At 41.4% G+C, this 27,417-nt stretch overlaps 3 protein-coding genes across 3 annotated transcripts; all 3 read left to right on the top strand.

Annotated features, from left to right (window-relative positions):
* Positions 1 to 1,714: 1,714 nt before the first annotated feature.
* LOC145407694 (actin, muscle-like) lies at positions 1,715 to 5,635 on the top strand. The gene is made up of 2 exons (XM_080278559.1): positions 1,715 to 1,767; positions 4,249 to 5,635. Exon 2 carries the CDS (start codon positions 4,267 to 4,269, stop codon positions 5,395 to 5,397), a length of 1,131 nt encoding a protein of 376 aa, XP_080134685.1. The 5' UTR covers positions 1,715 to 1,767; positions 4,249 to 4,266; the 3' UTR covers positions 5,398 to 5,635.
* A 4,196-nt stretch (positions 5,636 to 9,831) lies between these two features.
* LOC145407907 (actin, muscle-like) lies at positions 9,832 to 13,572 on the top strand. The gene is made up of 2 exons (XM_080278767.1): positions 9,832 to 9,962; positions 12,225 to 13,572. Exon 2 carries the CDS (start codon positions 12,243 to 12,245, stop codon positions 13,371 to 13,373), a length of 1,131 nt encoding a protein of 376 aa, XP_080134893.1. The 5' UTR covers positions 9,832 to 9,962; positions 12,225 to 12,242; the 3' UTR covers positions 13,374 to 13,572.
* A 7,555-nt stretch (positions 13,573 to 21,127) lies between these two features.
* LOC145407721 (actin, muscle-like) lies at positions 21,128 to 25,260 on the top strand. The gene is made up of 2 exons (XM_080278593.1): positions 21,128 to 21,160; positions 23,914 to 25,260. The coding sequence occupies exon 2, from the start codon at positions 23,932 to 23,934 to the stop codon at positions 25,060 to 25,062; it is 1,131 nt and encodes a 376-aa protein (XP_080134719.1). The 5' UTR covers positions 21,128 to 21,160; positions 23,914 to 23,931; the 3' UTR covers positions 25,063 to 25,260.
* Positions 25,261 to 27,417: the final 2,157 nt, after the last annotated feature.

The following is a 27,417-nucleotide window of genomic DNA, read 5'->3' as shown; positions in this document are numbered from 1 at the left end:
GAAGTTAAGGCTGCGGCCCACCTGCTCGCTTCCATCTATGGGAAGAACACCACACTACCCTGCCCTCCGCTAACCTCACCCTCTTACGTAAAATAAACACTGAGGAGAGATTTTGCAACTATTATCATCGCAAAACCAGACTCATACGATACGAAAAAGCTGGGACAAGATGGTAATATACAGTAGTAAATCGCACGTAAAATACTGAACTGTATGGAATCTAAAAACATATTTAATTGTAAAGATAAATGTCAGAGATGTGGAAGAAGAATGTTAAGCAGTTTCACTTGATAATACTAATGAAGATTAATCAGTGTAATCAAAGCCCACAAAAAATATAAAGAAATACCAGAAATTACTTATTGAAGGGGCATCTGCGTTGGGTGTCATAAGAAACAGACATACGAGTAGGATGCTGCGTGGATCAAAAAATTAGTTAACAGTGACTCAGTACTAACACACACGGTTTCGATTTAACATAAATGTAAAAAGCCTCAGCAACATATTTAATCGATACGTATGTGTGATTTGGGAGAGGATCAGGCAGTTATAATGATCGGATGAGCTAACCTGTAGAATCTAGAATTATAAGATGGACATAAAAGTTATGAGTGGATTAGCCATTTCAAAGATTAAATAGAAAGAGGGATATTACTATAAGCGAGAAAGGCATAAACATACTTCATAGATCATTAGTAATAACGTGATTACATCTACAGTCGGATAAATTATTTGAAATTGTAAATATCTCATATGTCACTAAGAAGAGGCTTTCCGATTCCTATTCGAAATAGTCGGACCGAGAATGCTGTATCATCTAATAAGTTATGTTTCTATATGCAGGTTATTATTGTTTTTTTTTATCACGTATGTATTATCTGTAGCTGTCGGCGACTCTAAATACTCCATATGTATAAGTTATGAAACTACAATATATAATATCCAGATGTCAGAATGTGAGACAGTTTCCTTTATTTCCAGGATAATAACTGCATATCACCATAAAAACATTTTCACAATACATATAATTAAATTTGTTACCAGATTAAAGTTAAGCATGTGAAAGAGAAACAATCATTAAACCCCGTCTGTTAGAGATTTTTCCAAAGCTAACTAGAATAACGTACCATTAGCAAGAATAAACCACATATACTGTATAAGGCAACGCACTGAACAGGTATAAGCCCTCCTGAGTCCTCTCAATGGTTTAATTCTGATATAACCTTGCGTTGTTCTATTCTAGCACACGTTCATAATTTCCCTCTTTAATGTTCAGTGCTCCTACCCCCTCCATAGCCACTCCTGAGATAAAAACCGTTACCATACCTGTGAATCTGCCAACCTTGCCGTAAAACCATAAACTCGGCGCTCGCTTCCTTTTGCGTGTTGGAAGACAGTTGCCAATGGCTGCTGCCTTTTCTCAGAGCTGAACTATTTCCATTAACAACCTCTGCGTGACCCACAATGGCCTTGTCAAAATAACCGGTGTTTTTTTCCTGAAGATATAATCTCAGGTAATGTAATTTTTGATCCGGTGCCCTAAATGCTCCGACAGGTATATCCTTGAGAGCGCTGTCTGCTCGCCAAAGCATAGAGGGCACTTCCTGAGCCAAAACCACTATACGTTACGGTTGAAAAAGAAAAAAAAGTATGTCAGCTAATATGCCACCCCCACATGGCCTTGCCAGACATATTTGCCGGGTATATAAGTGCTGGCCTGGAAGAGCGCCCCTTAGTGTACTTCAGGCTCAGGATACGCTAAGCCCTGTACGTGGTGGTGCTCCCTACTGCTGGTTCTTGTGGTGACTTTACATTTACTTAGACAATTGGAAACTTTGTGGCACACTGGCATATTGAAATCCCGGCTGCTGATATGCCACTCACACGAAACCGAATCTGGGCTCTTTAGAGTAAGGACCTTGTCTCACTGAGGTTGCAGTTGAGCATATTCTGACGCAAATTTTCTGAGCGGGTAGGATGGAGTAAAGGGTGGAAGAAGAGCACATTGTTTCATAAGACCACGTTCAATGCATTTCGTTTCTTTTGTCATAAGCTTTATGTTTGGCAATGAGAAACGTTACACACAACGTAGCCTAGAGAAACGGTGCGTTCTTCTTCCATCTTTTATCCCTACCTACATGATCGGACACTTTGCGTTAGAATAAGTCCGATTCAGATATCAGTGCGACGAAGCCTTAAGAACACCTAAGTTACAGCTGTCACTGACCTACCACTCTGGCTCAGTGACCACTCGTGTTTTTACCCAGAGATCCTGGACCCGTTCGTAGTGAACTGGATATTGTGCTTTGATTTCGAAGTGCCATAAAGTGTTTTAAATGGAAGAAATATACACGCATGTGGAAACTGAGTTTATTTAGAAGTAACAACAGATATGGCCTAACTCTGACCCGGCCTGGGGCTAAAACAAGCCGAAACTGTTGTGTCTACTCAATAAATAAAATTTTCATATGTGTGAATAAATCTTCCATTTGAAATGTGTATCTATCATTCTAAAATCTGATATGTATAACATATACTTTAAGATTAATATTTGTGTTTGTGTTACTATTGGCTTCGGGTCATCCCGTTTTAAATCAGTAGTGTTGCAGCTTCAATGTTAACTCTTCATTAAATTAATTCGACGTGTATCCTGTCATTTTACCATATATTTAACTTTTGGCTTCCCTCAACTGGCTAATATTTCTATGCCAGGAGAGTCTTGGTATTGTTCTCTCCCCATCCCTTTGATATGATGCATCAGGGAGGAAAGTGGTGGAAAATGCCCTAAATGTGAGTTAGACACTGTGGAATAGTAGGCGAACTTTTGTTCCTGACTGTACTGACAGCGGTGTAACACCTGAAGGATCTGCTTTGAGGGCCAAATACCTCGTGTTTATTAATACTAAATGCTGACGCAACAGAAGCATTATGATGTCAACTTCACTTTCTTTTTAAATGTCTGACTCATTACTGAAACACTTAAAATATTGATTAGTAAGACTTTCCGTTATAAAGAGCCTATGATAATTCGGGCATTTCTGTGCAATTCATACCGCAAACTCCACTCTGTTAACCAACTGTGCTTCATTTAACTACCTTAGCGAAGTCGGTGTGCACACGGAATATCACCATCAGTACATGTTAAATCATAGCAGGAAAATTTTGATCTTAAACCCCAATTCATACCTTTGTTTGAAAGAATAGAAGAATGCAATTAGTTAAACCTATCGACTGCACGAGGTTCATTAAGAAATAGTCATTAGTTGCCAAGTTCCAGACTTCCTCTTGCACATTAAACGGAACAATCGAACTTACATTTAGTCCCCCAATTATACCACTTGATGAACGGGGACAATGGGAAAACAAACTCTGTTCAAGAGACAAATTGTCTTGATATCCATCTACGATTCTTCAGCAGATTTTATTTACTACTCATATATGAATCAACGGCTGGTCTTTATATCAAAAGTTGCTGACCCGCTAATTGAAAATTCATTGACTACTAACTTCAAATCAAAAGTCTCCATACAATTTGTTTCATTGTTCCTCCAATGATAAAAGCAAGTTCATACTTACAGAAAACACACAATCACCAACAGGAACTTGGAAGAACGTTTCGTGAAGCTCGGCTTAAATACAGAGTTGCGTATGTAGTTAAACCGTTTTAAGTCTTGTTCCGACAAAATGTAGTCTATTGTACATCTGCAAAGCAAAACTAATATTTCTAATGATGCTTTTGCTACAGCCCAGTCAAGGTAATATACTGTGCTTAACCCAAAACGACCATCATCCGATTCTATTCACCCTAAGTATCCTCGAACAGCCAGTTATTCAACTTTGAGACAATATTCTACCAAAGTCCTTAATTTCATTATTTTCCGTTCGATTCAGAAAGAAGTACAGTACTAACGTTAGCAACACTAAAAACGCCATCCTAAAAATCAGCACTGTTGCTGTACTAAGGTTAAACACGTAAAAATCATCAGTGTTGCTGCACTAAAGATAAACTTGTAAAACAAGTTAGGATGATGAGATAAACCTATTATAACTAATAAGGCAGAATGGTGGCTAGTTCAGAGTTTCGTTTAAAAACACGTATATATTTTCAAGCAATTACGCGTACAACGCCATAGTATTTATCAAAATATCAATATGTAGATCGTACTTAGACGTGGTGACTTATACTGATTGTAGGAGTATCATTAAGCGAACTTTACTAAGTTACGCTTTCTCTCTTTCTTTTTTCAGACCTAACACACACCCACCATGTGTGACGAAGACGTGAGCCCCCTGGTTGTGGACAATGGCTCCGGCATGGTCAAGGCCGGCTTCGCCGGCGACGACGCACCCCGCGCCGTATTCCCCTCCATCGTAGGCCGTCCTCGTCACCAGGGTGTGATGGTCGGTATGGGTCAGAAGGATGCCTACGTCGGTGACGAGGCCCAGAGCAAGAGAGGTATCCTGACTCTCAAGTACCCCATCGAGCACGGTATCATCACCAATTGGGACGACATGGAGAAGATCTGGCACCACTCCTTCTACAACGAACTTCGTGTCGCCCCTGAGGAGTCCCCTGTCCTTCTCACTGAGGCTCCCCTCAACCCCAAGGCCAACCGTGAGAAGATGACCCAGATCATGTTTGAGACCTTCAACACCCCCGCCATGTACGTTGCCATCCAGGCCGTGCTGTCCCTGTACGCCTCTGGTCGTACCACTGGTATCGTGCTCGATACTGGTGATGGCGTGACCCACGTTGTCCCCATCTACGAGGGTTACTGCCTTCCCCACGCCATCCTTCGTCTTGACTTGGCTGGCCGTGACTTGACTGCCTACCTTACTAAGATCATGACTGAGCGTGGTTATTCCTTCACTACCACGGCTGAGCGAGAAATCGTTCGTGACATCAAGGAGAAGCTTTGCTATGTTGCCCTCGACTTCGAGAATGAGATGAGTGTGGCTGCCGCCTCCTCTTCCCTCGAGAAGTCCTACGAGTTGCCTGATGGTCAGGTCATCACCATCGGCAATGAGCGTTTCCGCTGCCCTGAGTCTCTCTTCCAGCCTTCCTTCCTGGGTATGGAATCTGTTGGCATCCACGAGACTGTGTACAACTCCATCATGAGGTGCGACATTGATATCAGGAAGGACCTGTTCGCCAACAACGTTCTCTCTGGTGGCACCACCATGTACCCTGGTATTGCTGACCGTATGCAGAAGGAAATCACTGCTCTGGCTCCTGCTACCATCAAGATCAAGATCATTGCTCCTCCTGAGCGCAAGTACTCCGTCTGGATCGGTGGCTCCATCCTGGCCTCTCTGTCCACCTTCCAGTCCATGTGGATCACCAAGGAGGAGTACGACGAGTCCGGCCCCGGCATTGTCCACCGCAAGTGCTTCTAAACATTTCACGATATATCTCTCTTTGTTTACGATCAGAGCCTACACTGTCTTTTCTTTTTACATATCTTTCATGAATAAATTCTATTACTTATGACATTTCCTTTATTTCTTATCTTGAAATAAGATATACTGAAATGTGGTGATGAAGGATGTGGTGAATGATACGAAAGTATGGTAAGTAACTTTTCATCAACACTTCCATATCATTACATATCATAAATAAAGACCTTCCATTTGATTATGCTTATTATTTTCTTCCTAAATATCTAAACATTCACGATGAAACTTGTGAGACTGCCAGCGGTGAAAGATGAACTAAATACAGAATGTGTTCACTGTTGAAATCTTGCTAATATCGTGTTCCTGGATTCATTAATATCCACTTGAATATGAATATGATGCATTCTTGAGTAAGATGAGTTTTAAATAAAATTTAATATGAGCGTTGCCGTGGTATAGCAATGATGTTAGGTAAACTTGTTAAATTTTTTAGGTCTTTATTACTTGGCCTTAAACCTGATGCTCTAATACGTCTATCATTTAAAAAGCTTAGTATAACTGCTGCTACCTTCTCTGAAAGGTTTTTGTACATCCATCAAGTAGGATCTCTATTTATTCTTATTTTCACACTGTTTTTCACACTTCTATCATTTTACTCCACCGAAAAAAAATCATTCACACTGTCTAGGATAACGCAGTACCTAACTAGACTTAATGTGACTGATTATCCAACAAAACTTGATGTCTCTTCTCCTGTTGTGCCGAGTTTCATAAAAATTTCTGCCATCAACTGTGAACATTCATTCACTCGTTGCCTGTAGCGAGTAACTCACGTACCGCAGTGTACGCCTATGAAGATCTGCATTAGTAAGGGCATTATGTGGGCTTACGGCAGAACAATCAAGTTGTTATACACCACCATTCAAGGAATCAAACGCTGATCATCTGATAATAATTCCAGTTCTCTACCGTACTACATCTCCATTTTTTGTGTTGTCCGAAAAATTACTCTTTACATATTCCATCTTTGGATATCATTTGCCCTTGTTAAACTGAACGGCAAAGTTTGAATCTGTTGAATAAATGTAATAATAAACCAGAAACGCCCACTTGAACAGGTGACGCACTGACAAGGTGATGCAAAACATGACAGCAGTGAAAAATTGATTAGAAGGTGTTTGATTAGGAGTGATTGACATGACTGCTTGATCTGTGTAGCCTTTGAGAAGCTGATCCCTCCCTGCTGGAAGTGGAGTGTGACAAGATGTATATAACCAGTATTACATGTTGAGCTGCACTGTTGCACGGTGAGAAGACAAGCCAGATAAACGTGATTGTAAAAGCAGACATATGAATGACTTTTACATTACGGAATTTTATGACGAACAAGCGGAAAACTTTAGGCAGAGAGACAGCTTGCAGAAAGACCAGTGGGAGGATGAAGGTCTTAATAAAAGGATCCTTATTCTAAAATCTCATGGGCAACAATGGATAGCCCAAATGCATCCAATTAAAGTAACATGTCAGAGCAACAAACCCCTCCTGAAGTATGGTAAAAAACAAAGCACAACTCACCATTTTCACACCAAAGCAACGATATCAAATCTATCCTATGAGTAAAAAATTTACATAGAAAAATCAGAACAATACACGCTTCATGAAGAATGGTGTAAACTAACTCACAACTTGCTATTTTCACACTAAACCAACGATAAGGTTGCAGAGAAGGAGGAAGCAAAAATACACTTAGGATCAGGTTTGATATACGGGTGTTGAGATTACTTGCCACTTGCCTCCCCTTACTCACTCCACTGCCTCTCTTAAACCACCACCTGTCACCGAGGAATAACTAACAGGGACATCTCTGAAAATAAGGGCGCGCACGCACGCACGCACGCACACGCAGGCACACACACACACACACACACGGGGTCAACACTGAAAATACAGTAGGAGGAGCGCGCGTGCACCACACACACACACACACACACACACACACACACACACACACACACACACACACACACACACACACACACACACACACACACACACACACACACACACACACGGGGACAACACTGAAAATAGGAGCGAGCGCGCGAGCGCACACACACACACACACACACACATTTACGATCCATTAGTAAGAGTTGGACTCACGATTAAACCATTTGACTGTGGGTAAAGTTGGGTATTTTAGTCTGCATTATTCCTAACGAGTTTGTTCATTAGCCAGAAACCCTTTGGCAGTCAGAGGGTTAGTATTTCAGTATTTTTTTTATCCTGGCTACCGTCTGACAATTTAACTCAGCCTAAGAAGACCCCGTACACATGAAAGAATTAATGAGATATTCCATGATCCCCATCGACATGATGATGATTAGTCTGCTTACTTCGAGTGTCACTAGAGGGTCTTACTAATACTCTATGACTCACATTTAACTTAGTAAAACGATCTGACTTTTCCCGACCACGTTGATTAATTATTGATACTAGCATTTACACTTCAGCTCCTATGACTCACACTCATTAAAGTGATTTCATTTGGACTTAACTGGAACAAAATATGAAGAGCTTTCCCGATCATGACAGAGTTTAGCTGAGAAAGGAGGTCTTGTGATGAAAGGTCTGAGAACAGGTTAGATGTAAAAATATATAAGAATTTCAAAGTATATTAGCTGCACAGAAGAAAATTAAACCTGTGATCCGTGGATGGAGGATCACGTTATGTTATGAGGCCGGATTCTCACTTGTTTAGGAGATCTCGTAACACAACTTCCCCAGCGATTTATTTTCACACTACACCTTACTGTCCTCTTTTATGGTACTGATGTAAACTATGTCGACATTATCCTTTAACTACTTGGATCTCTGGCGTAAACAGAATCGTCGGGCGTTAGCTTAAATAGATTTCTTAGGTGTAATTGTAGTCCTTGGTTCGTAAACTTGTCGGGTACGGGAGCTCCCTAACACCTCTACCTTTCCAGTTTATTTTTTAATATGACGGGTTAAAATCCTTCTTTACGTCATTTATGCAGAGTATAGGGATATTGGAAGGATGTATGCAACACAGATGACACTGGTATAATAAACAAAATAAATCGCTTAGGAAAAGGTGTTAGGGAATTTCATCAACCGACGAGAATACGGGCCTAAGACTGTAAGGATTTCTCACAACTGAGCGAAGTCTTCCAGTGTTACTTGAACATAACACCAAAGTACTTCAACCGCAGATAAACTCATAAAATATATTCATACCTCACAGTCGAATATTACGCTGTTATATACAAAATGAATTACTAAATCTTCAAAGCCAGCAAAACATGGTCCATTGAGACGCAATATATACACTCATCGTAGAATTGGAGGTGACAATTGTTTATTTACTTTACATCAACAAAAATTTCAAAACGTTATATTCACCTCTCACATCCACCCGTCCGTTAGATAGCGTCGCCATTTCAGATCCAAGGGACAATTCATGATTATTTGTGGCTATATGATTACACCGCTCTCAATATTTAGTTATTGCAGTGTCACATTAAAATTCAAGGTCAAATTTACACAAGGAAAATATACTCGACAAAAGGGCAAAAAGAGAAAAATGAGAACAGTATCCCTGGACCGTGATCAAGTGATTTAGTGCACACGCTGTCGAGTGGTGGGTCAAGCGTTTGACTCCACGCAAAGGTCACTGCTTGACTTATGGTCTCAAAGTCCTACATCTTCAAACAAAATTCTTCTAAATAGGGACAACAGCGCCTTAGCCTACAAAAGACCGAGGTGCATGGTCTAAAACTACATCTCTGTCTACTAATCATTCCGGGAGAAGAGCGTAGCAAAATAAAAATCGTGAGGACCTAGAAATTAAGAAATCAAGCCTGCTCTTTTTCATAGCACGGGTCTCTGCGTATCATTAAAAAAAGGAGTCCCACTATGATTATTATTGGCCATATGTTTCAGCAGCAGAACGGCACTAATAGATAGTTTAATCCCCGAAGATAAATGTGAAGCAAAAAATCGGCAGTCCACGGTTGAGGGGCGGGGGAGTTACCGACAACCATATGGGGGAATCTCGGTCAGGTGGCATCAGCAAGGCAGGGTCGGGTAAGTTCTAGACATCTTCTTATATCCGACGACCTACTGTACTGTCTCGTAAAGGCGATGATTCTCGTTCTAGTCTGAAGAAATACCCTGATATCTCATTCCATAACAAGGTTTGTTTGATTATGATGTGCAAATAGCGCCTCTCTCTCTCTCTCTCTCTCTCTCTCTCTCTCTCTCTCTCTCTCTCTCACCCCTAACCCATCTAACTCTACATTCCCACGGACAAATATACATACCCTGTGCATATTTGTTCAGGCGGCGGCCACCTCCCACCGCCATACACCCCCACTCTCACCCGCCACGACACCTTCCTCCCACAACCGCTATAAAGTGAGAAAAATATGAATAGATCGAGAATACTTCCAACATCGTGGGAGTCTCGCTCGACTATAAGAGCCCCTACCTGAAGCCCTCATCTCTTAGTGTACTTCAGGCTCAGGATACGTCCGGACCCTGTGCGTGGTTTGGTGCTTTATCTTGAGTGTGTTGGGGAGACGGCACAGCATCTCGTTGGCCCTCACAGATTTCGTGACGCCTATTCCTCAGCGATTTATTCTAACCCAGTGATCCAGGGGACGTCTTTGACACTACATTCTTGCCATCTCCTGACGATTTTATTCTGTTTAGGAGAGGCTGTTAGACCTGGAGGGGTTAGACTGGTTAAGGTCTCGATAAACCCCTTCAGTACGAAAGGCCATTTCTAAGCAGAATGAAAGCGTCTGATAGCAGCAAGAATGAACTATTAAGGACTTCACCGAAATTCATTGGGTTAAAAATCCTCTTGTTTGATAATGATGCAAGTTGTTGCGATAATAAGGGGACATACTTAACATACAAAAGGTGCAATATGGAAACTGAATCGCCAAGGAAAAGGCATAACGGAATCGCCTAGGCCAAACAGAATACGGCCGTGAAAGAGAGAGGTTCGAGATTGACTTTTGACAGCTAATTCATCAGCGCGGGAGTCACTTGTCGCATCGTATTCCACACACATACGATTCTTATTTCCCTACTGAATTCGTAAGAATTTATTTCATCATTCATTCGTAGTGCTGATCGTTACAAGCCAAATAATTCCCTCCTGCATTTCTTTCACTGGATTATACGAAAACGATCAAGTCTTGTCTTGGTTTTGCACTGTATCAGTAAAGTAAAGCAACTCAGACATTCAAGTTTTGCTGTAGTTTATCCACAAACAACCCAGAAAAGTCCATTTACAGTAATAACTCAGCGCTCAGGACAACTGGGTGAAACGTGGCAACATTTGGCGGGAGGAGAGCGAGCTTCCTTCGTATTTTTGCATCACTGCATCACCACTATGGCGTAAGAAACGTCTGTGCTACCCGCCCACCCTCGCGTTGGCGCCTCCTTCCTGCCCAACCCAGTACGGCACACGTGCCAAAAATCCTATTCTTGTTAACCCACAAGTGAAAGTAAATATTAGCGCGTAGATATGGCATTTGGCCACGCATTGCCTTATTAGATGACTGGATTAGATTATTGCCACCAAAACACACTAATATTATTTTAAACTACAAGCTTCAGTTTAAGTAATCCCATATTGTGCGCGAAGTGGTAGTAAATAATGCTTAAATATGACCATTATCGTAACATAGAAATAATATGAAAGTACTAAAAGATACTGGGTTTTCATTAAACGACTCTTGCTAGTCTACCTGCATATATAATTGTTCATATCAGAGTTACACAGTCATGCAATCACTCCTTCCTGTAACAAAAAATAACCAAGCCAATCAACTCCTTCATCCACGTTAAAGAAAATAGGATGTACAGCGTTATACCCGCGTTACATTTCTGTAGAAGAGTTGTGCTTTGATTTAGTGTAAGTTCCTATGCTGATTGTTTTCTGACGGAAGCTTTGTTATCAGTGTCGTCAAGCGTATTTAATAATTGATTCTTTTTATCGCAATATGTAAATGAGTAACAGTCGTTCTAGACTCGATGAGAAAGAGCGACCAGTCTCGAATCTCTTCACTTTCTAAGAGATTTTATTCCATCAGCCTTCTGACCAGTTTATCTGATTTTAGTCTCCACTAGTGCTTTAGACTGTACATTCCACCAAAATTTCACCCGATGATAAAAACTTCAAATATGACAGTACCTAGCAGTCAAAGAGCAGCAATTAAGCTAATGTTTAACATGGCTGATAACTCTGGTCAAAAGGTTCTACTCAATACACAGCTTGGATATAAAACGTATTTACTTCCCGATTATAAAAAAACAATTTCTTAAAGATAAAATTAAAGCAACCTAACATTTAGATCACTCCAATACCAAGCGATGTAAAGCAAAAACAACATAAAAAAGCCAAAGTAAAAGCAAAATTTGTTAAAATAATCAAAGTTTCATATTTCAATAATAACAAAATTCTATCAAATCACCCTTTACTAGGGATAATAAAATTTCCATATTTTAGTAATATCAAGCTTATATCACAGCACCCGTTCTCAGACAAATACAGAAACACAAATAAACCCTCTGGCAACTCCAAAAATAAAAGATCTTACTGATGTGCTTCTTTGCAAAGGGTTAATCTATACTGTTGTAAAGCTACGTCGAGCAGGAGTCTCTAAGCAAAATATTATACCCAAAATGAAGGCCCAATAGCTAAGTGCCGTCGTGCCTTCAAAAATGTTATCGTTTACAAGAAGTATTTCGCTACGGAGGGATTCCATAACTATTTTTATTATTTGCAGACCTAACGCTCATCCAACATGTGTGACGAAGACGTGAGCCCCCTGGTTGTGGACAATGGTTCCGGCATGGTCAAGGCCGGCTTCGCCGGTGACGACGCACCCCGCGCCGTATTCCCCTCCATCGTAGGCCGTCCTCGTCACCAGGGTGTGATGGTCGGTATGGGTCAGAAGGACGCCTACGTCGGCGATGAGGCCCAGAGCAAGAGAGGTATCCTGACTCTCAAGTACCCCATCGAGCACGGTATCATCACCAACTGGGACGATATGGAGAAGATCTGGCACCACTCCTTCTACAACGAACTTCGTGTCGCCCCTGAGGAATCCCCTGTCCTCCTCACTGAGGCTCCCCTCAACCCTAAGGCCAACCGTGAGAAGATGACCCAGATCATGTTTGAGACCTTCAACACCCCCGCCATGTACGTTGCCATCCAGGCCGTGCTGTCCCTGTACGCCTCTGGTCGTACCACTGGTATCGTGCTCGATACTGGTGATGGCGTGACCCACGTTGTCCCCATCTACGAGGGTTACTGCCTTCCCCACGCCATCCTTCGTCTTGACCTGGCTGGCCGTGACTTGACTGCCTACCTTACTAAGATCATGACTGAGCGTGGTTATTCCTTCACTACCACGGCTGAGCGAGAAATCGTTCGTGACATCAAGGAGAAGCTCTGCTATGTTGCCCTCGACTTCGAGAATGAGATGAGTGTGGCTGCCGCCTCCTCTTCCCTCGAGAAGTCCTACGAGTTGCCTGATGGTCAGGTCATCACCATCGGCAACGAGCGTTTCCGCTGCCCTGAGTCTCTCTTCCAGCCTTCCTTCCTGGGTATGGAATCTGTTGGCATCCACGAGACCGTTTACAACTCCATCATGAGGTGCGACATTGATATCAGGAAGGATCTGTTCGCCAACAACGTTCTCTCTGGTGGCACCACCATGTACCCTGGTATTGCTGACCGTATGCAGAAGGAAATCACTGCTCTGGCTCCCGCTACCATCAAGATCAAGATCATTGCTCCTCCTGAGCGTAAGTACTCCGTCTGGATCGGTGGCTCCATCCTGGCCTCTCTGTCCACCTTCCAGTCCATGTGGATCACCAAGGAGGAGTACGACGAGTCCGGCCCCGGCATTGTCCACCGCAAGTGCTTCTAAGATGTAACGTTCTCTTTTGCAGTATATTTGAGGGAAGAAATAATAATGCACACATTCAGTGTGTATGTATGTTCACCATCATATTTTGCAATTGCTCTAAGATCATGTGTTTGAGAAGGATATGGCGAATGCCTTATTCAATAACATCTTTCTTATTGTATTAAGTCGAGAAATAAAACGAAGATCTATTTTTTATTTCCATGTTTGTTTCAATTCCTTTCAAGACATGGATATTAGGATATTTCATTTACACACACACACACACACACACACATATATATATATATATATATATATACACAATTATGTGTGTGTGTGTGTGTGTGTGCAGAGAGAGGGAGAGATTTGCATTCCTGTATGGTCTGTATATTTTATATTACAAGCTTAGAAAAATAATCCAACTTTATAGCAGCCCCTACTGCGGACGCAGCATCAACCACAATTCTACATCATTCAATAATTCACAAGTGACACACTGTACCAGTGTGTGAGTTCGGGCAATATTAGTTTTGAAGGTGTGTGATTTGAAGTTATATTAAACCGTAGTCTGAAAGTTATAACAGGGTGGTGTACACTCTACCTCACCCGTCAGAAGACTCTTACCTGAAATAAATAAAATCATACGACTGTAATGAGAATAAAAAATTAAGCATGTCACCATACTTGAAGGGGTTAATGAATCACTGTTTGTGTAGCATGTTCATGTAAATCTACAGAAAGTGTGTGTGTGTGTGTGTGTGTGTGTGTGTGTGTGTGTGTGTGTGTGTGTGTGTGTGTGTGTGTGTTTAAGACTTAGACATTGCTTCATATCCGTTCACTTAAAGTGGTTTCTTCTAAGCCAGTAAAATCGCCTGGAGTTAGAATAAATCTATAAGGCCTTTTCTAACTGCAAGGGCTGAAAAGGAGCCGATGATGAAAAATAAATAAATGTAAATAACTAATAGGTGCCCTTCTCCCTTTTTCAGTCATGCTTTTAACACAACTGCTACTTTGTCATTCTGTATCGCCCTGTCTACATTTCCCTTAAGTTTCACCACGATTGCATTCTATATATCATCCCTGTTACTTCCATACGATTATATTTAGCTTAGGAGAGACTTTTCGAACTGGGGTACAGGGTTAGAGACAGCTTTCGCTGACACATTCACCAGAGTGTGCCACTGTTCACAAGGATTATCGAATGAAGGTAACAAAAATAGATCAGCAGAATATTTCACCTGATTCGAGGGTAGTTCACTGAATATCTTGATGAAGGATAGTGTGATGGTATGAATGTATTATCATGATTCTATTAATGAAATATATGCCATAGATAAATACATTTGCTTGTTGCAGTCGAATATGATAGTATGTAGTTTTATTATTATGGTTCTCTGTCTTGTAGATAAAGATATGCCATAGAAATGTACTGTTATTTACACTAGTGGAAAACGGTATCTATTTATCAGTACGCTTCTCCGTGCTATAGACATAATATAAGCCAATGAAAAACATTGTTCCCTGCAATAGGGGAATATGCCATCGTAGGACCCTACCATCAATATATCTGAAATAAAAGACCTTGCTAAAATTAGATTAACCTTCAAGACAGGTCACAGCAGACAGCCGTATTGTAGGTGGCATGGAAGACTTCGTAGCAACTTTTCCTTAGCAACTTACTCTGCATATCACACCTTAAAATTGTTTCCTATGTTTATATATATATATATATATATATATATATATATATATATATATATATATATATATATATATATATATATACTAGTGTATGTATATAGTTTTCACATATTGCATCAATAACATGCAAGAGGATACTGAGGTGTACTGTGTAGAAGATATTGTATTCTTAAAGGAGGAGTGTTACGTAACCTTCAGAGCCGCTCAGAACACTACTCAGTGTCCTCTAACGTAGCAACTTATTAGAGAGATAAATCAGACTTCATATGTGACATATACCTCCCTTCACTCTCGCGTTTCCACTTGATTATACTCAAACATCTTATGATTTATGGTGGACGTTAGTTTGCTGACTTGCCGAGGAAAAAATAACCATAATAGGAGTAAGTATTCGATTTATTTGCTCAAAAAAATAAGGCAACGTTGCTCAGTCAAGACAATTAAGGCGTGAGTAACCAGTCGCTGTCCACTGAGTGGCGAGCAGTAAAACTTAACCATTCTTCGGATATATATAAATTATTCTCGGCCAAATCCGGTTGGCGTGTCTAAACCCACTAGAGCATCAGGCGTCCATTTGTTGGCTATATAATATCCATCCAATGTAGTAGATAGTTTCCTAGTTAAAGGAAACATCTGGCTTGTCACTGACTGTACAGTAGGTCACCCGAGGATGGCACTACATCAAGTGAATATATGGTGGATGCTCCCACCTGCCAGATGCAAAGCTCGCTTAAACGGGGCCGACATGTCAATAGCCCTGAAGGCGTGCAGGCTGGGGGAACCAAGTGAAGGGGAAAAGAGAAATGGGCGGGGGAAGGGGAGAACTAGGCAATTGGCCCAGACAGATTCCGACAATACTAAAACTAAATAGCATTTACTGATAATTAAATACAGAGCATGATACTGAATGAAATCATTTCACCATTTGGTTGAATTTTTACGATTCCGTCTGGCTGAGGATATCTATAATAATTTAGATATTAGTTTTCCACAATAAACGTTCATTTGTTCATAGTCTTGTCTACAGGCGACTCACACAGAGGGACACGGAAGGACAAGCCGAATAGTTTTTTATATTTCAGGAAACCATTTGCTGTGGTGAGTGGTAATCAGATAATCAGCGAGCGGACGCTGACGGTCTAGTGGGTTAAGATGCCATAACCAAATGTAACCTATAAGAGTCTGCGTTACTAGGAAAGGTTGGAGATTACTGGCAACGTAATGCAACTCAGGCGTACGGGTATGTAACTGCTACCGCATGTCTTAAAAGTTTGGACTAATCAGTTAGTTCCAGACTCTGCTTTTCTGATGGAATAGTATAAGCTAGAATGATGGATGGATGAAGACTTACAGTATGTCATTATCTAAGTCAAAATTTTCCCTAAAAATACCGTGCAATTGTCTTACCCCATGTGAATAAAAAGAAAATACAGATGCCTTAAACTGATGAGTAAGTGGCAGCAGATCCAGATCAGAGAGGTTATTACGTCGTCTATAGAGCCAGTACTAATGAAGATGATGAGAATGAAGGAATGAATAGTTATACTAAAAAAAATTTGTATACCTGAAAGAGGTTAGGTGAAATAGTGGATGTTGCTCTCCTGACGACAGAGTAACAAATGTAAGCTGCTATAATTTAATGAGCACAGTTAATCAGTTGCTGCTCAACGTCAGCTCTGAAGCGTGCATTTCGCGGAAAAAAACAGAGAAAGGTCGTGTGTTGTGATGAACATAAGAATGTGCTAGAAAGTGTTATAACTGGTACCCTGAGATAGTTTGGTCATGTAGATCGAATAGAGAGTGAGACATTGACTAAAAGGTTGTTTATGTGTGAAGTATAAAGAGAGAGGGAAGGGGAGACCTAGGATGAAACAGATGAATGGGGTGGAGCGGTATATGCATAAGAGAAGTGTTGGATGGTGAGAGCACCACATGATGATGGAGGTCAAAGGCGTGACCACCCCCTCCGGGACTGAGACGCTTAGACAGAAAGATAACTAGACACAAGAAGTACACAAACAGATAGAGAGATATAAACACACAAAATGATATAGATATTCATTGTTTATGGGGAGCTGTTGCGGCGTCCCTTGTATGTGTGGGTGAGGTGTGGCGCCCATGACCTCCCCGTGTCTGGCGTGTATTTCCACTCGCTTTACCAAACTTTAATGAGGAGGATGTCAGGGTTTATGGTATGAGGGAGTCGTAAAAAACACACCCAGCTGTTGTAGATAACGTTGCGGCCACAACGTACTAGACTATATCAGTATGGACGTAAGTATAGTCTTATTTGTCCTGTTTCACGCTCGCCTAGCTGTTTTCCACCTCACCAACACAACCCGTACTGGAGACAATGTTACTTAGAAGTTTATGCTTGAACTAGGCTGATTTTATTTATATTTGGAGCACCAGAGAGTTTGCTATGTCTTAACCTCTTCAATATGATAACGTCGTTATTCATTCTTGTTGCCTCCAAGTGACTCTATTCATCCATCACCTAATCTTTCCTTGCCCCAGTATGACCATAAGGGCTCGGGCCTAGGCTTCTCAGTCCAGATACTGAACGCAACAGTGACCAGTCTCTGTCCTCTGAATGAATTATGTGAACAAAACATCCCAGCCATCCGTCGGATTCAAACTCATATAGGATACATCAGAACCTGGTGCCTTAACCCACAGGACTACCACGTATCCATTTGTAAATTATACGGTTACAGTACAACATAGTAAGAGAGTCCCTGGATTACACGGAACCATTTAGCTTGTCGCTTAATGTACAGTCGCTTGAAGGTAATACTACATTCTGTGAGTGGATGGTGGACGCCTTCACCTCTACCAGTGAAAGAACTAGACACAACATGCAATTAATTTCTCCACTATAAAAGGCCTCCCCAAAACTAATCAAAATCGTCTGGCGGTAACGTAAATGAAGCAGAAAAAACGTCACCGCACGGAAGGAGTTAATATATAATACCTATAGATATATTATGCCTACTGACATAACGTCATAACAACGATGACGCCCATTATATATATAATATACTCTCGCTACCGTTAAGCAACTGTATATAATCTATCTCTCGTAGAGGAATTACCAGTATCAACCCTTTACATACAAGGCATTTTTCCTTAACTGAATAAAGGCGTCTGCTGGAAGCCTGAATAATAAATGAATATAAAAGATGTCATCGTGCTGTACGGTAAAGGAAGCTGTGTCAAACTCCAGTAAGAGGGACCTTTGTTCAGCTAAATGAAATCGTCTGAAGGAAGAAATAGTGAAGGAAGATCAGCAAAAGGTTAATAGAGGTCTCGAGCTGAATAAAATCGTCAGGCAGCTATTTGGAGAAGAACAAGGGGGATTTAGGAAGGGAAAAGGGTGTGTAGATCAGATATTTGTTCTAAGATGTTTAGTGGAGAAGTATCTAGAGAAGGGAAGGAAAGTGTATGCTGCCTTCATGGACTTGGAGAAAGCTTATGACAGAATAGATAGGCAAGGTATATGGAAGGTATTAAAAATATATGGAGTGGAGGGGAAATTGTTGAGTGCTGTGAAGAGTATGTATGAGGGAGCTAGGGCTACGGTGCGAGTGGATGGTGAGCTGAGTGAGTTCTTTGATCTCAATGTGGGACTGAAACAGGGGTGTGTAATGTCTCCATGGCTGTTTAATATATATATGGATGGGGTTGTAATGGAGGTGCAGGGTAGGGCAGTGGATGTGGGGGTGGCCTTAATGAATGAGGGTGAGATTTGGAAGCTTCCGGTGTTGCTGTTTGCTGATGATACAGTATTGTTGAGTGAAGATGAATGGGAGTTGCAAGGTTTGGTGAATGAATTTGGGACAGTGTGTAGGAGGAGGAAGCTGAAAGTTAATGTAAACAAAAGTAAAGTTATGGTGATTGAGAGGAATGAAGTCACAGAGTGTGCAGTGAGGTTGGATGATAAGGATATGGGGAATGTGAGTGCATTCAAGTACTTGGGTAGTGTGATGAGTAAGGATGGAACTTTGGGGGATGAAGTACGTGAAAGGGTACAGCAGGGAAGAAAGGTTGTTGGCTCACTGAAAGCAGTGATGAGAAATAGGGAGGTGAGTATGGAAGTTAAGAAGTCACTGCATGATGGTATTGTGATCCCTACCCTGACGTATGGAAGCGAGGCGTGGACATTGCAAGAGGGGAACAAGTCAAGAGTGAGAGCAGTGGAAATGAGTTACTTGAGAGGAGCATGTGGAGTAACGTGGAGGGACAGGTTGACGAATGAAGAAGTGAAGGAACGTTGTGGGGTAGATGTGGATGTGGTTGAAAAGATTAGGAGAAATACACTGAGGTGGTTTGGACATGTGGAGAGAATGGAGAATGAAAGACTGACTAAGAGGGTGTATGTAGGTGAGGTGGAGGGAGGGAGAGGGAGGGGTAGACCGAGGATGAGGTGGAAGGATGGAGATGAGAGGTATATGAGGGAGGGGGGGGTGAGTTGGGGGGAGGGGAGTCAAATGGTGGGTGACAGAGTGACTTGGAGGCGTTTTGTCTGCGGCCACCCTTTGCGGGATTAGGGCGTCGGGCTATAGATAGATAGATAGATAGCTATTTTCCCTTGCCACCTCCATACGAATTTTTCAGCCAGGACGAGACTTTTCAACCACGATAGACTAAATATAACCTTCAATACGACTGGTTTTTCAGAGACTCCTGGTGTTCGCAAAAATACACAAAAATTATTCCATCTCAGCCGAATATAACTGTCTGACGTTAGCTGTGATAGAAAACTAAAATTATTCCTACCGTGAGAGGGTTAAAACAGCTAAGGATATATTCAAACATTGCTTTATAGGCCTATTTGATCAGAAAATTTGACTGTGAACAGAGGGAATATATTTTTCTCCTTACTTCTACACTGAAAGTCTGGTTATGACACCAAAATAGATACAATATTTCTGAATTTTCGAGTGTCATGCGATGTCAGATTCAAGAAAATGAAAAACGGGGAAATGAAAGAGAGGATATATAAGACAGCAGCAACAAAATTATTCTACTCAGTTACAGGCTCATATATTATATTTTCATCGATTTCTCGCCCTCTTTACAGTTTCAACTTTCAGGAATTTGTAGGCCTTAAATTTCGGGTGACGAATTATCTACATTTCTCAGGCCTACCCGAGACGATTTTGTCCGCCACTGGGAAACCTCCCGTGGTGTGAGGGTTAGAGGCTTGAACAGCTGCTGTGACTATTATATTGGTGAAACGAGACGGGTAAAAAGAAGGTGAAGGAGCGTCTTAGAGGACGGTGGTCGCGATACAAATAGATGGCGTATGGAGCGCGTGGTTGTATGGTTTTATTGTGACGTCTTTGTATATTTTATTCTTGCTATTTCTAGACATATTGCCCAGCTTAGGACAGTGTCGTAATAGTGAAGGTATTAACGTAGGCCATAGCTAACCCCTCAGGTTAGAATAATATCTAATCCCAGCAGCTCGAACAATCTTCTTTAAATTGAGAGCAATCATATCAAAATTACAGGAAGGAAAAAAACATGGAAAAATTCACCTATTGCAGATTATTAAATAACATGAGGGGAACGTGAAAGGTTGTTGTCAGGGTTCACTGTCTGGATTTCAAAAAATTTTAATTGAAGCAAAAAATGAGGCAACAGCTAAAATTATGACCATCGTATTAGAGGCATGAAGTATGAGACGCCTGACTCACAACAGGGCAACAACTACAGACTCCCGGAAGTGGCGTGGGTAGCCTCAGTTCATGTGTTCCGACATCCTCCATGAATGAAACTTTTAATCTCAGCCTACATGAATTAGCCAATGCTTTATGGTTATCAGATGGCTCTCATGCGCGAATATTCGACTGACTATTGAGCTGAATGCTTGCTTTGAAACTCTTTTGCCTTAGCACTGCCTCGGCCCAAAAACGTATTCATGATGGCAACTGTCGCTCGTACCCAAAAAAGTTCACAAGGTCACTCCACCCACAACAGCCGAAGAATGAGGGAAAATCTGCAACAGTAGTAGCCTTATTTAGTGAGTGGGTGGTATATAAGAGAGAGAAGGAGCTGTCTCCTCTTAGTGTACTTCAGATTCAGGATACAGCAAGACTTGTGTGCGTGAGACTCTCTTGTTTTGGGATGGGACCTACCTTAGAGTGTAGACCATTCCATGAATAATAGTTTTTTGTGATCGGTTAACACTTCACAGTGCGCGGAAATGCTGAGACATTGCAAAGAAAATTTTCCATTTACAACACTGGAAGCATAGAGAAGTATTGTAAAGAAGCTGGTTATTGATAAATAATATAAAGTTTTAATTGCTGGTTGCTACAGTTTTTCCTCTGTAAAGTGATGGAAGCGAAGGGCTCTGAGAAACTGATTAGGTTATATTTTTCAGCACAGAGTAGAACTTAGCACTTTACATTGATGGTTAAGCTGTCGCTGGCTAAATAATCCTCAGACTATGATCGTTGATTTTGCAAACATCTGAAGCACTGACGCAACATCATAACGATAACATTAACGACGCTGCTGCCTTGAACAAATCTTTACAGTATAATAAAACATATTCTAATAAATAAATCTGAGCCACAATATAATTTACGAAATCCATAATCCCTCATTGTTTAGTTACTGTGAATGATTGCGACTCTCCACGATCAAAATCTCATATTATTCAGTTACACTAAATATATCTAACGATCCACGAGCAAATTTCCATGTTGTTCATTTCAAGTAAATGATACTGACCTTCCATCGCCAAATTCTGGTATTCTTCACTTATTGTAAGAGAAGCTGACTATCCACGACCAAATTCTGATAGTCTTTAATTGTAGCACATGAAGCTGACTATCCACAACTAAACTCCCATATTACTCAACTATCCTACTGTGCATGATGCTGACAATCCACAATATCACAGAGTTCTGAGTTACTGCAAAATGTGAAGGTGACTGTCCACGACCTCACCCACGCCGTTAAACGTGCGGGGTGGTCCAGATTTACAGCTGCCACTGCTAAGCCTTTAACCATCAGTTTCGTTTAATTCTTGTTACCACCTGGCAGGTTTATTTAGATTTGGGGAAACCTCTCGTCGTGGAGTTTTAAGTGTCACAATAGTCAAAGTAATAATGTTCATCCAGAAGACACAATAGATTAAAAAAAAAAAAAAAAAAAATACTGTATCCCAAACCCCCGTAAGCTTTGAAAATTTGGTTCAGCGACGTATCAGCTTCAATTCATAACCAGTCATAATCATCAGTCATCTTCGTGATGGCAAGCACCTTCTAAAATATGTATATACAGCTAAAATGCATTTACTGTAATATGTATAACTGCAAAGTGCAAATCCAATGACGACATCTATGAAGTCATACCGATGGCACCTCATTTTATTACTTTCATAATAATTCATTCATTCATTCATTGCCAGACGCCATGTATCCCAAACGGGGTGGCCAAGGGCTTAGAGTTAATTGTTTAACAGGGAGGGGCACTAATCCTCCACCAACCTCACTTGACACGTAGGGATGAATTATGAAATTAGAAGAAACAGTTTATTTTCCTGTCAAACGATATTATTGTTTTAGACTCGTGTAAGTCTGCTTCCTGCATACTCGAATTTAAATAATCCTAACATTATCAAAGCTACTGGGCTTCGCTAGTTTGGTTACATTATATTTTGTACAGATTGCTTCATTAGAGCATTTTACATACTTACCCAAACATCGGTACGTAGTTAGAATCCTTAATGCAAGAAGCCTGTGTTTACGAGAGCATTCGTACTTCGGCAGAATCAGAATGGAAATTTCTTTGATACCATACTGAGATGTGTATTGACAATTGCAAAAGTAAGTGCAGGAAGTCCACCAGAAGGTAAAGCTTGGAAGAAGGGTCAAATTTGGTGGAGACTGATTCAGTACTTTAGGCGACAGATTTGATTATGTGCAGAAGCGCACTCAACAGCATATCCCTTTTCAAAACAATACAGCCTTGGCAGTTTTGTACTATATACATTAAGCTTTAACCTTTTCACTCGTTCCCCTTTGGAGACATGGGGGTAAAACACACACACACACACACACACACACACACACACACACACACACACACACACACACACACACACACACAAATAAACACTACAGAGAGAGGAAGGAGAGTTCATTATTATTATTATTATTATTATTATTATTATTATTATTATTATTATTATAATCATCATCATCATCATCATAGACACGGGGCTGTCACTAACGACCAGTCGTACCGTCGATCTACCTGCAAGCACGGCATAATCAAGCGTTTTATGCCCACTGGACAAAATTTTGCAGCAGGTTTTTAAAAAAAGCAACAGATATTGAATCCCACAGCCAACTCAACACCACTTTTGCTCCTCAAGCAATATCATAGCTCTTACGAAGCACAATTTTTACATGAGTAACAATATATAGTCAGCGCAGGGTTAAAAAATATTAAAGGATACATTGAGAATTCCCTTCAAAAGCAAAAAAAGTGTCACCGTCTGTAGCAATAGATATTAAGAGATCAACATATAATATGTTGCTTAGGTACAAAATATTGTACATGAAAAGGTTCTCATATTTGTTAAAATAATTATTAACACCATTGAAAAGCTTATGTACTTCGAAATTTTTAAAACTGATCAGCACTGCTGTTTACATATATGTATAAAATAACTAGTAGTTAAAAGAAGTTAAGACACCTTTTTACAAAATACTCAGCATGTATGCTGAAACAAACCTTAGAGTCGCAATGCACAACTTCATCAAACGGTTAAGAAATGAAGAAAGGAAATCAAACTCAGAGGGTCATACAATGTTATCGGACGCTTTTATTCTTCCAGATCTGACAGATCACCACCATGTGTGACGACGATGTGAGCCCCCTGGTTGTGGACAATGGCTCCGGCATGGTCAAGGCCGGCTTCGCCGGCGACGACGCACCTCGTGCCGTATTCCCCTCCATCGTAGGCCGTCCTCGTCACCAGGGTGTGATGGTCGGTATGGGTCAGAAGGATGCCTACGTCGGTGACGAGGCCCAGAGCAAGAGAGGTATCCTGACTCTCAAGTACCCCATCGAGCACGGTATCATCACCAACTGGGACGACATGGAGAAGATCTGGCACCACTCCTTCTACAACGAGCTTCGTGTCGCCCCTGAGGAATCCCCCGTCCTCCTCACTGAGGCTCCCCTCAACCCTAAGGCCAACCGTGAGAAGATGACACAGATCATGTTTGAAGTCTTTAACACCCCCGCCATGTACGTGGCCATCCAGGCCGTGCTGTCCCTGTACGCCTCTGGTCGTACCACTGGTATCGTGCTCGATACTGGTGATGGCGTGACCCACGTTGTCCCCATCTACGAGGGTTACTGCCTTCCCCACGCCATCCTTCGTCTTGACTTGGCTGGCCGTGACTTGACTGCCTACCTTACCAAGATCATGACTGAGCGTGGTTATTCCTTCACTACCACGGCTGAGCGAGAAATCGTTCGTGACATCAAGGAGAAGCTCTGCTATGTTGCCCTTGATTTCGAGAATGAGATGAGCGTGGCTGCCGCCTCCTCTTCCCTCGAGAAGTCCTACGAGTTGCCTGATGGTCAGGTCATCACCATCGGCAATGAGCGTTTCCGCTGCCCTGAGTCTCTCTTCCAGCCTTCCTTCCTGGGTATGGAATCTGTTGGCATCCACGAGACCGTGTACAACTCCATCATGAGGTGCGACATTGATATCAGGAAGGACCTGTTCGCCAACAACGTTCTCTCTGGTGGCACCACCATGTACCCTGGTATTGCTGACCGCATGCAGAAGGAAATCACTGCTCTGGCTCCTGCTACCATCAAGATCAAGATCATTGCTCCTCCTGAGCGCAAGTACTCCGTCTGGATCGGTGGCTCCATCCTGGCCTCTCTGTCCACCTTCCAGTCCATGTGGATCACCAAGGAGGAGTACGACGAGTCCGGCCCTGGCATTGTCCACCGCAAGTGCTTCTAAGATGTTATTTTTTTGGAATATTTTTGAGAAAGGAAAGGCTAATGCATATATTCATTTTATACGTATATGCACTACTGTATTTTGAAATTGCTATAAGATCATATGTTTAAGACAGATATGGCATATGCTTGACTCAGTTAACATCTTTCATGGTGTATTAATTTGAGAAATAAAACGAAGATCTCTTTTTTATTTCCATGTTTGTTTCAGTTCCGCACTCGACATACATATTAAGGTACTTTACATAGATATTTGCATTTATAGATATAAATATATAGACATTTATATCGTTTTGCCAATAGCTACATATTCAGAAAATTAGTCTTTTTAAATGTATATACATAACTGTCCATACTTAGAAAAATGTCATCTTTCAAATAAGCTACATAACGGCCACTGCCGGAGATGTAATGTCAACCAATACTTTGCACCAGTTAGTAATACACAAATGGCATATTGCATCATTTGTTATGGTGTGTGTGTGTGTGTGTGTGTGTGTGTGTGTGTGTTTAACTTTGCAGGAAAAAGATATATTTGACATTTGAGACCATAATTAGCAGTTCATACACACACTCTCTCTCGCTCGCCGGCTCAGCGGTAACTCTCTCGCCTAGCATCTTATAAGACAGGGGTTTGCGCCTTGCTCGGGATGCGAAAAGTTTCACTGACGAAGCGAGTGGGCACTGTCCCCACTGAGCAAGGCGATGGGTGTGTGCGTGTGTGAAGGTCAAGGATGTGCCCTTAGATCGGACTAAATGAGCTCTCAGCTCACTTCCGGGAGGGTAAAAAGCTGATGATCACAACCATCACGTGATCCTGACCGATCCGGCGATTTACTCACACACACACACACACACACACACACACATATCTATATATATATATATATATATATATATATATATATATATATATATATGTATGTATATATATATACAGGGTGACCCAAAAAAAACTCCTACATTTCGAAAGGCTGTAGCACTGGCAGTAGTGAGGCGGGAGGGGCGGGGCTAGGGTCTGTTGGTAGCCCAACCCCAACCGTCCTCTCCTCAGTCGCCAACATAGCGTGGTCGGGAGCACACCACACATTCGCTGTCGAAGCGTTCTTCACAAACAACCATTCCGTGATCGTCATGCAGAGGGTCTTTCGATGATGTTTCAGTATTCCACGGAACCAAAGCTTTCCAGACCGGAAAACAATCTTGCAGTGGGTTGAGAATTTCAGGGCACCAGGCTCAGCTTTGAAAAGAAAATCACCTGGTCGACCTAGTACGCATGAGAATATTGAAGCATTGAGGCGATCTGTTGTGCAGTCTCCGAGATGTTCTGCGTGGAAGCGTACTTTAGCGGTAGGGATATCCCGGGAAACTGCAAAGAGAATCTTACATAAATACCTTCACTTCCATTCATACATCCAGTGGAGATAGCAGCTGTTCCACCCGACATGATCCGTCAAGCAATGGCAGCCTTCAGAAATTGCCTCCAAGCGTGTATAGACAATGACGGCCACGGTCTGGAGGATGCCATCTTTAAAATATGACGAATAAAAACTGTATTGAATGAAGTTTCATGTGTGCAAATAATATTTTGATAATCTTTAACCATTTTTTATTCATTTACCTTTGAAATGTGGGAGGTTTTTCTAGATCACCCTGTATACATATATATATATATATATATATATATATATATATATATATATATATATATATATATATATATATATATATATATATATATATATATATATATATATATCTGATATATACCAATCTATATTTATCTGTAGATAGATTAAATTGATTAGTCTGTTTAATTTCAGGAGTAATTTCTCCATTAGTTTACAATATCGATTAGAAGGAAAGCGTATGAATTAAATTACTGCTAAAGCATATTCTAAAAATGTTAACAAGAGTATATGGTCACCGACTTTATTATACTCTTATTTAACAACTTGACACATAAGTCATTCCCCTGCCTTGTCTTCCGGGAAGCAACATAGTCACCCACACACCCGACCAACCCGCCCACCCACCCACATCACCCCTCCAAACGACCCATCCCTTCCACCAACCTACCCACCCTTCCCACGCACCTCACTGTAACCACCCAAACACTCCCCCACCCCACTCACTTAAATCATTCAGCGCTCACACTCCACCCACCTACCCACCCAAACACTCCCCCACCCCACTCACTTAAATCATTCAGCGCTCACACTCCACCCACCTACCCACTCCACCGACTCAACCACTCACTTCACCTCTCCACCCACCCACCCACCCCACCCATCAGCTCACCCACCTAACCATCAACGCACCCCAACCACCCCACAGTAAATCGGTGGTTGCTGAG

This window comes from Coenobita brevimanus, chromosome 74, assembly GCF_032717465.1.
Source record: "Coenobita brevimanus isolate Jiangsu-jjx chromosome 74, ASM3271746v2, whole genome shotgun sequence".
NCBI lineage: Eukaryota > Metazoa > Arthropoda > Malacostraca > Decapoda > Coenobitidae > Coenobita > Coenobita brevimanus.
Note: the sequence above shows the minus strand (reverse complement) of the source record. Positions and strands in the feature narration are given on the sequence as shown.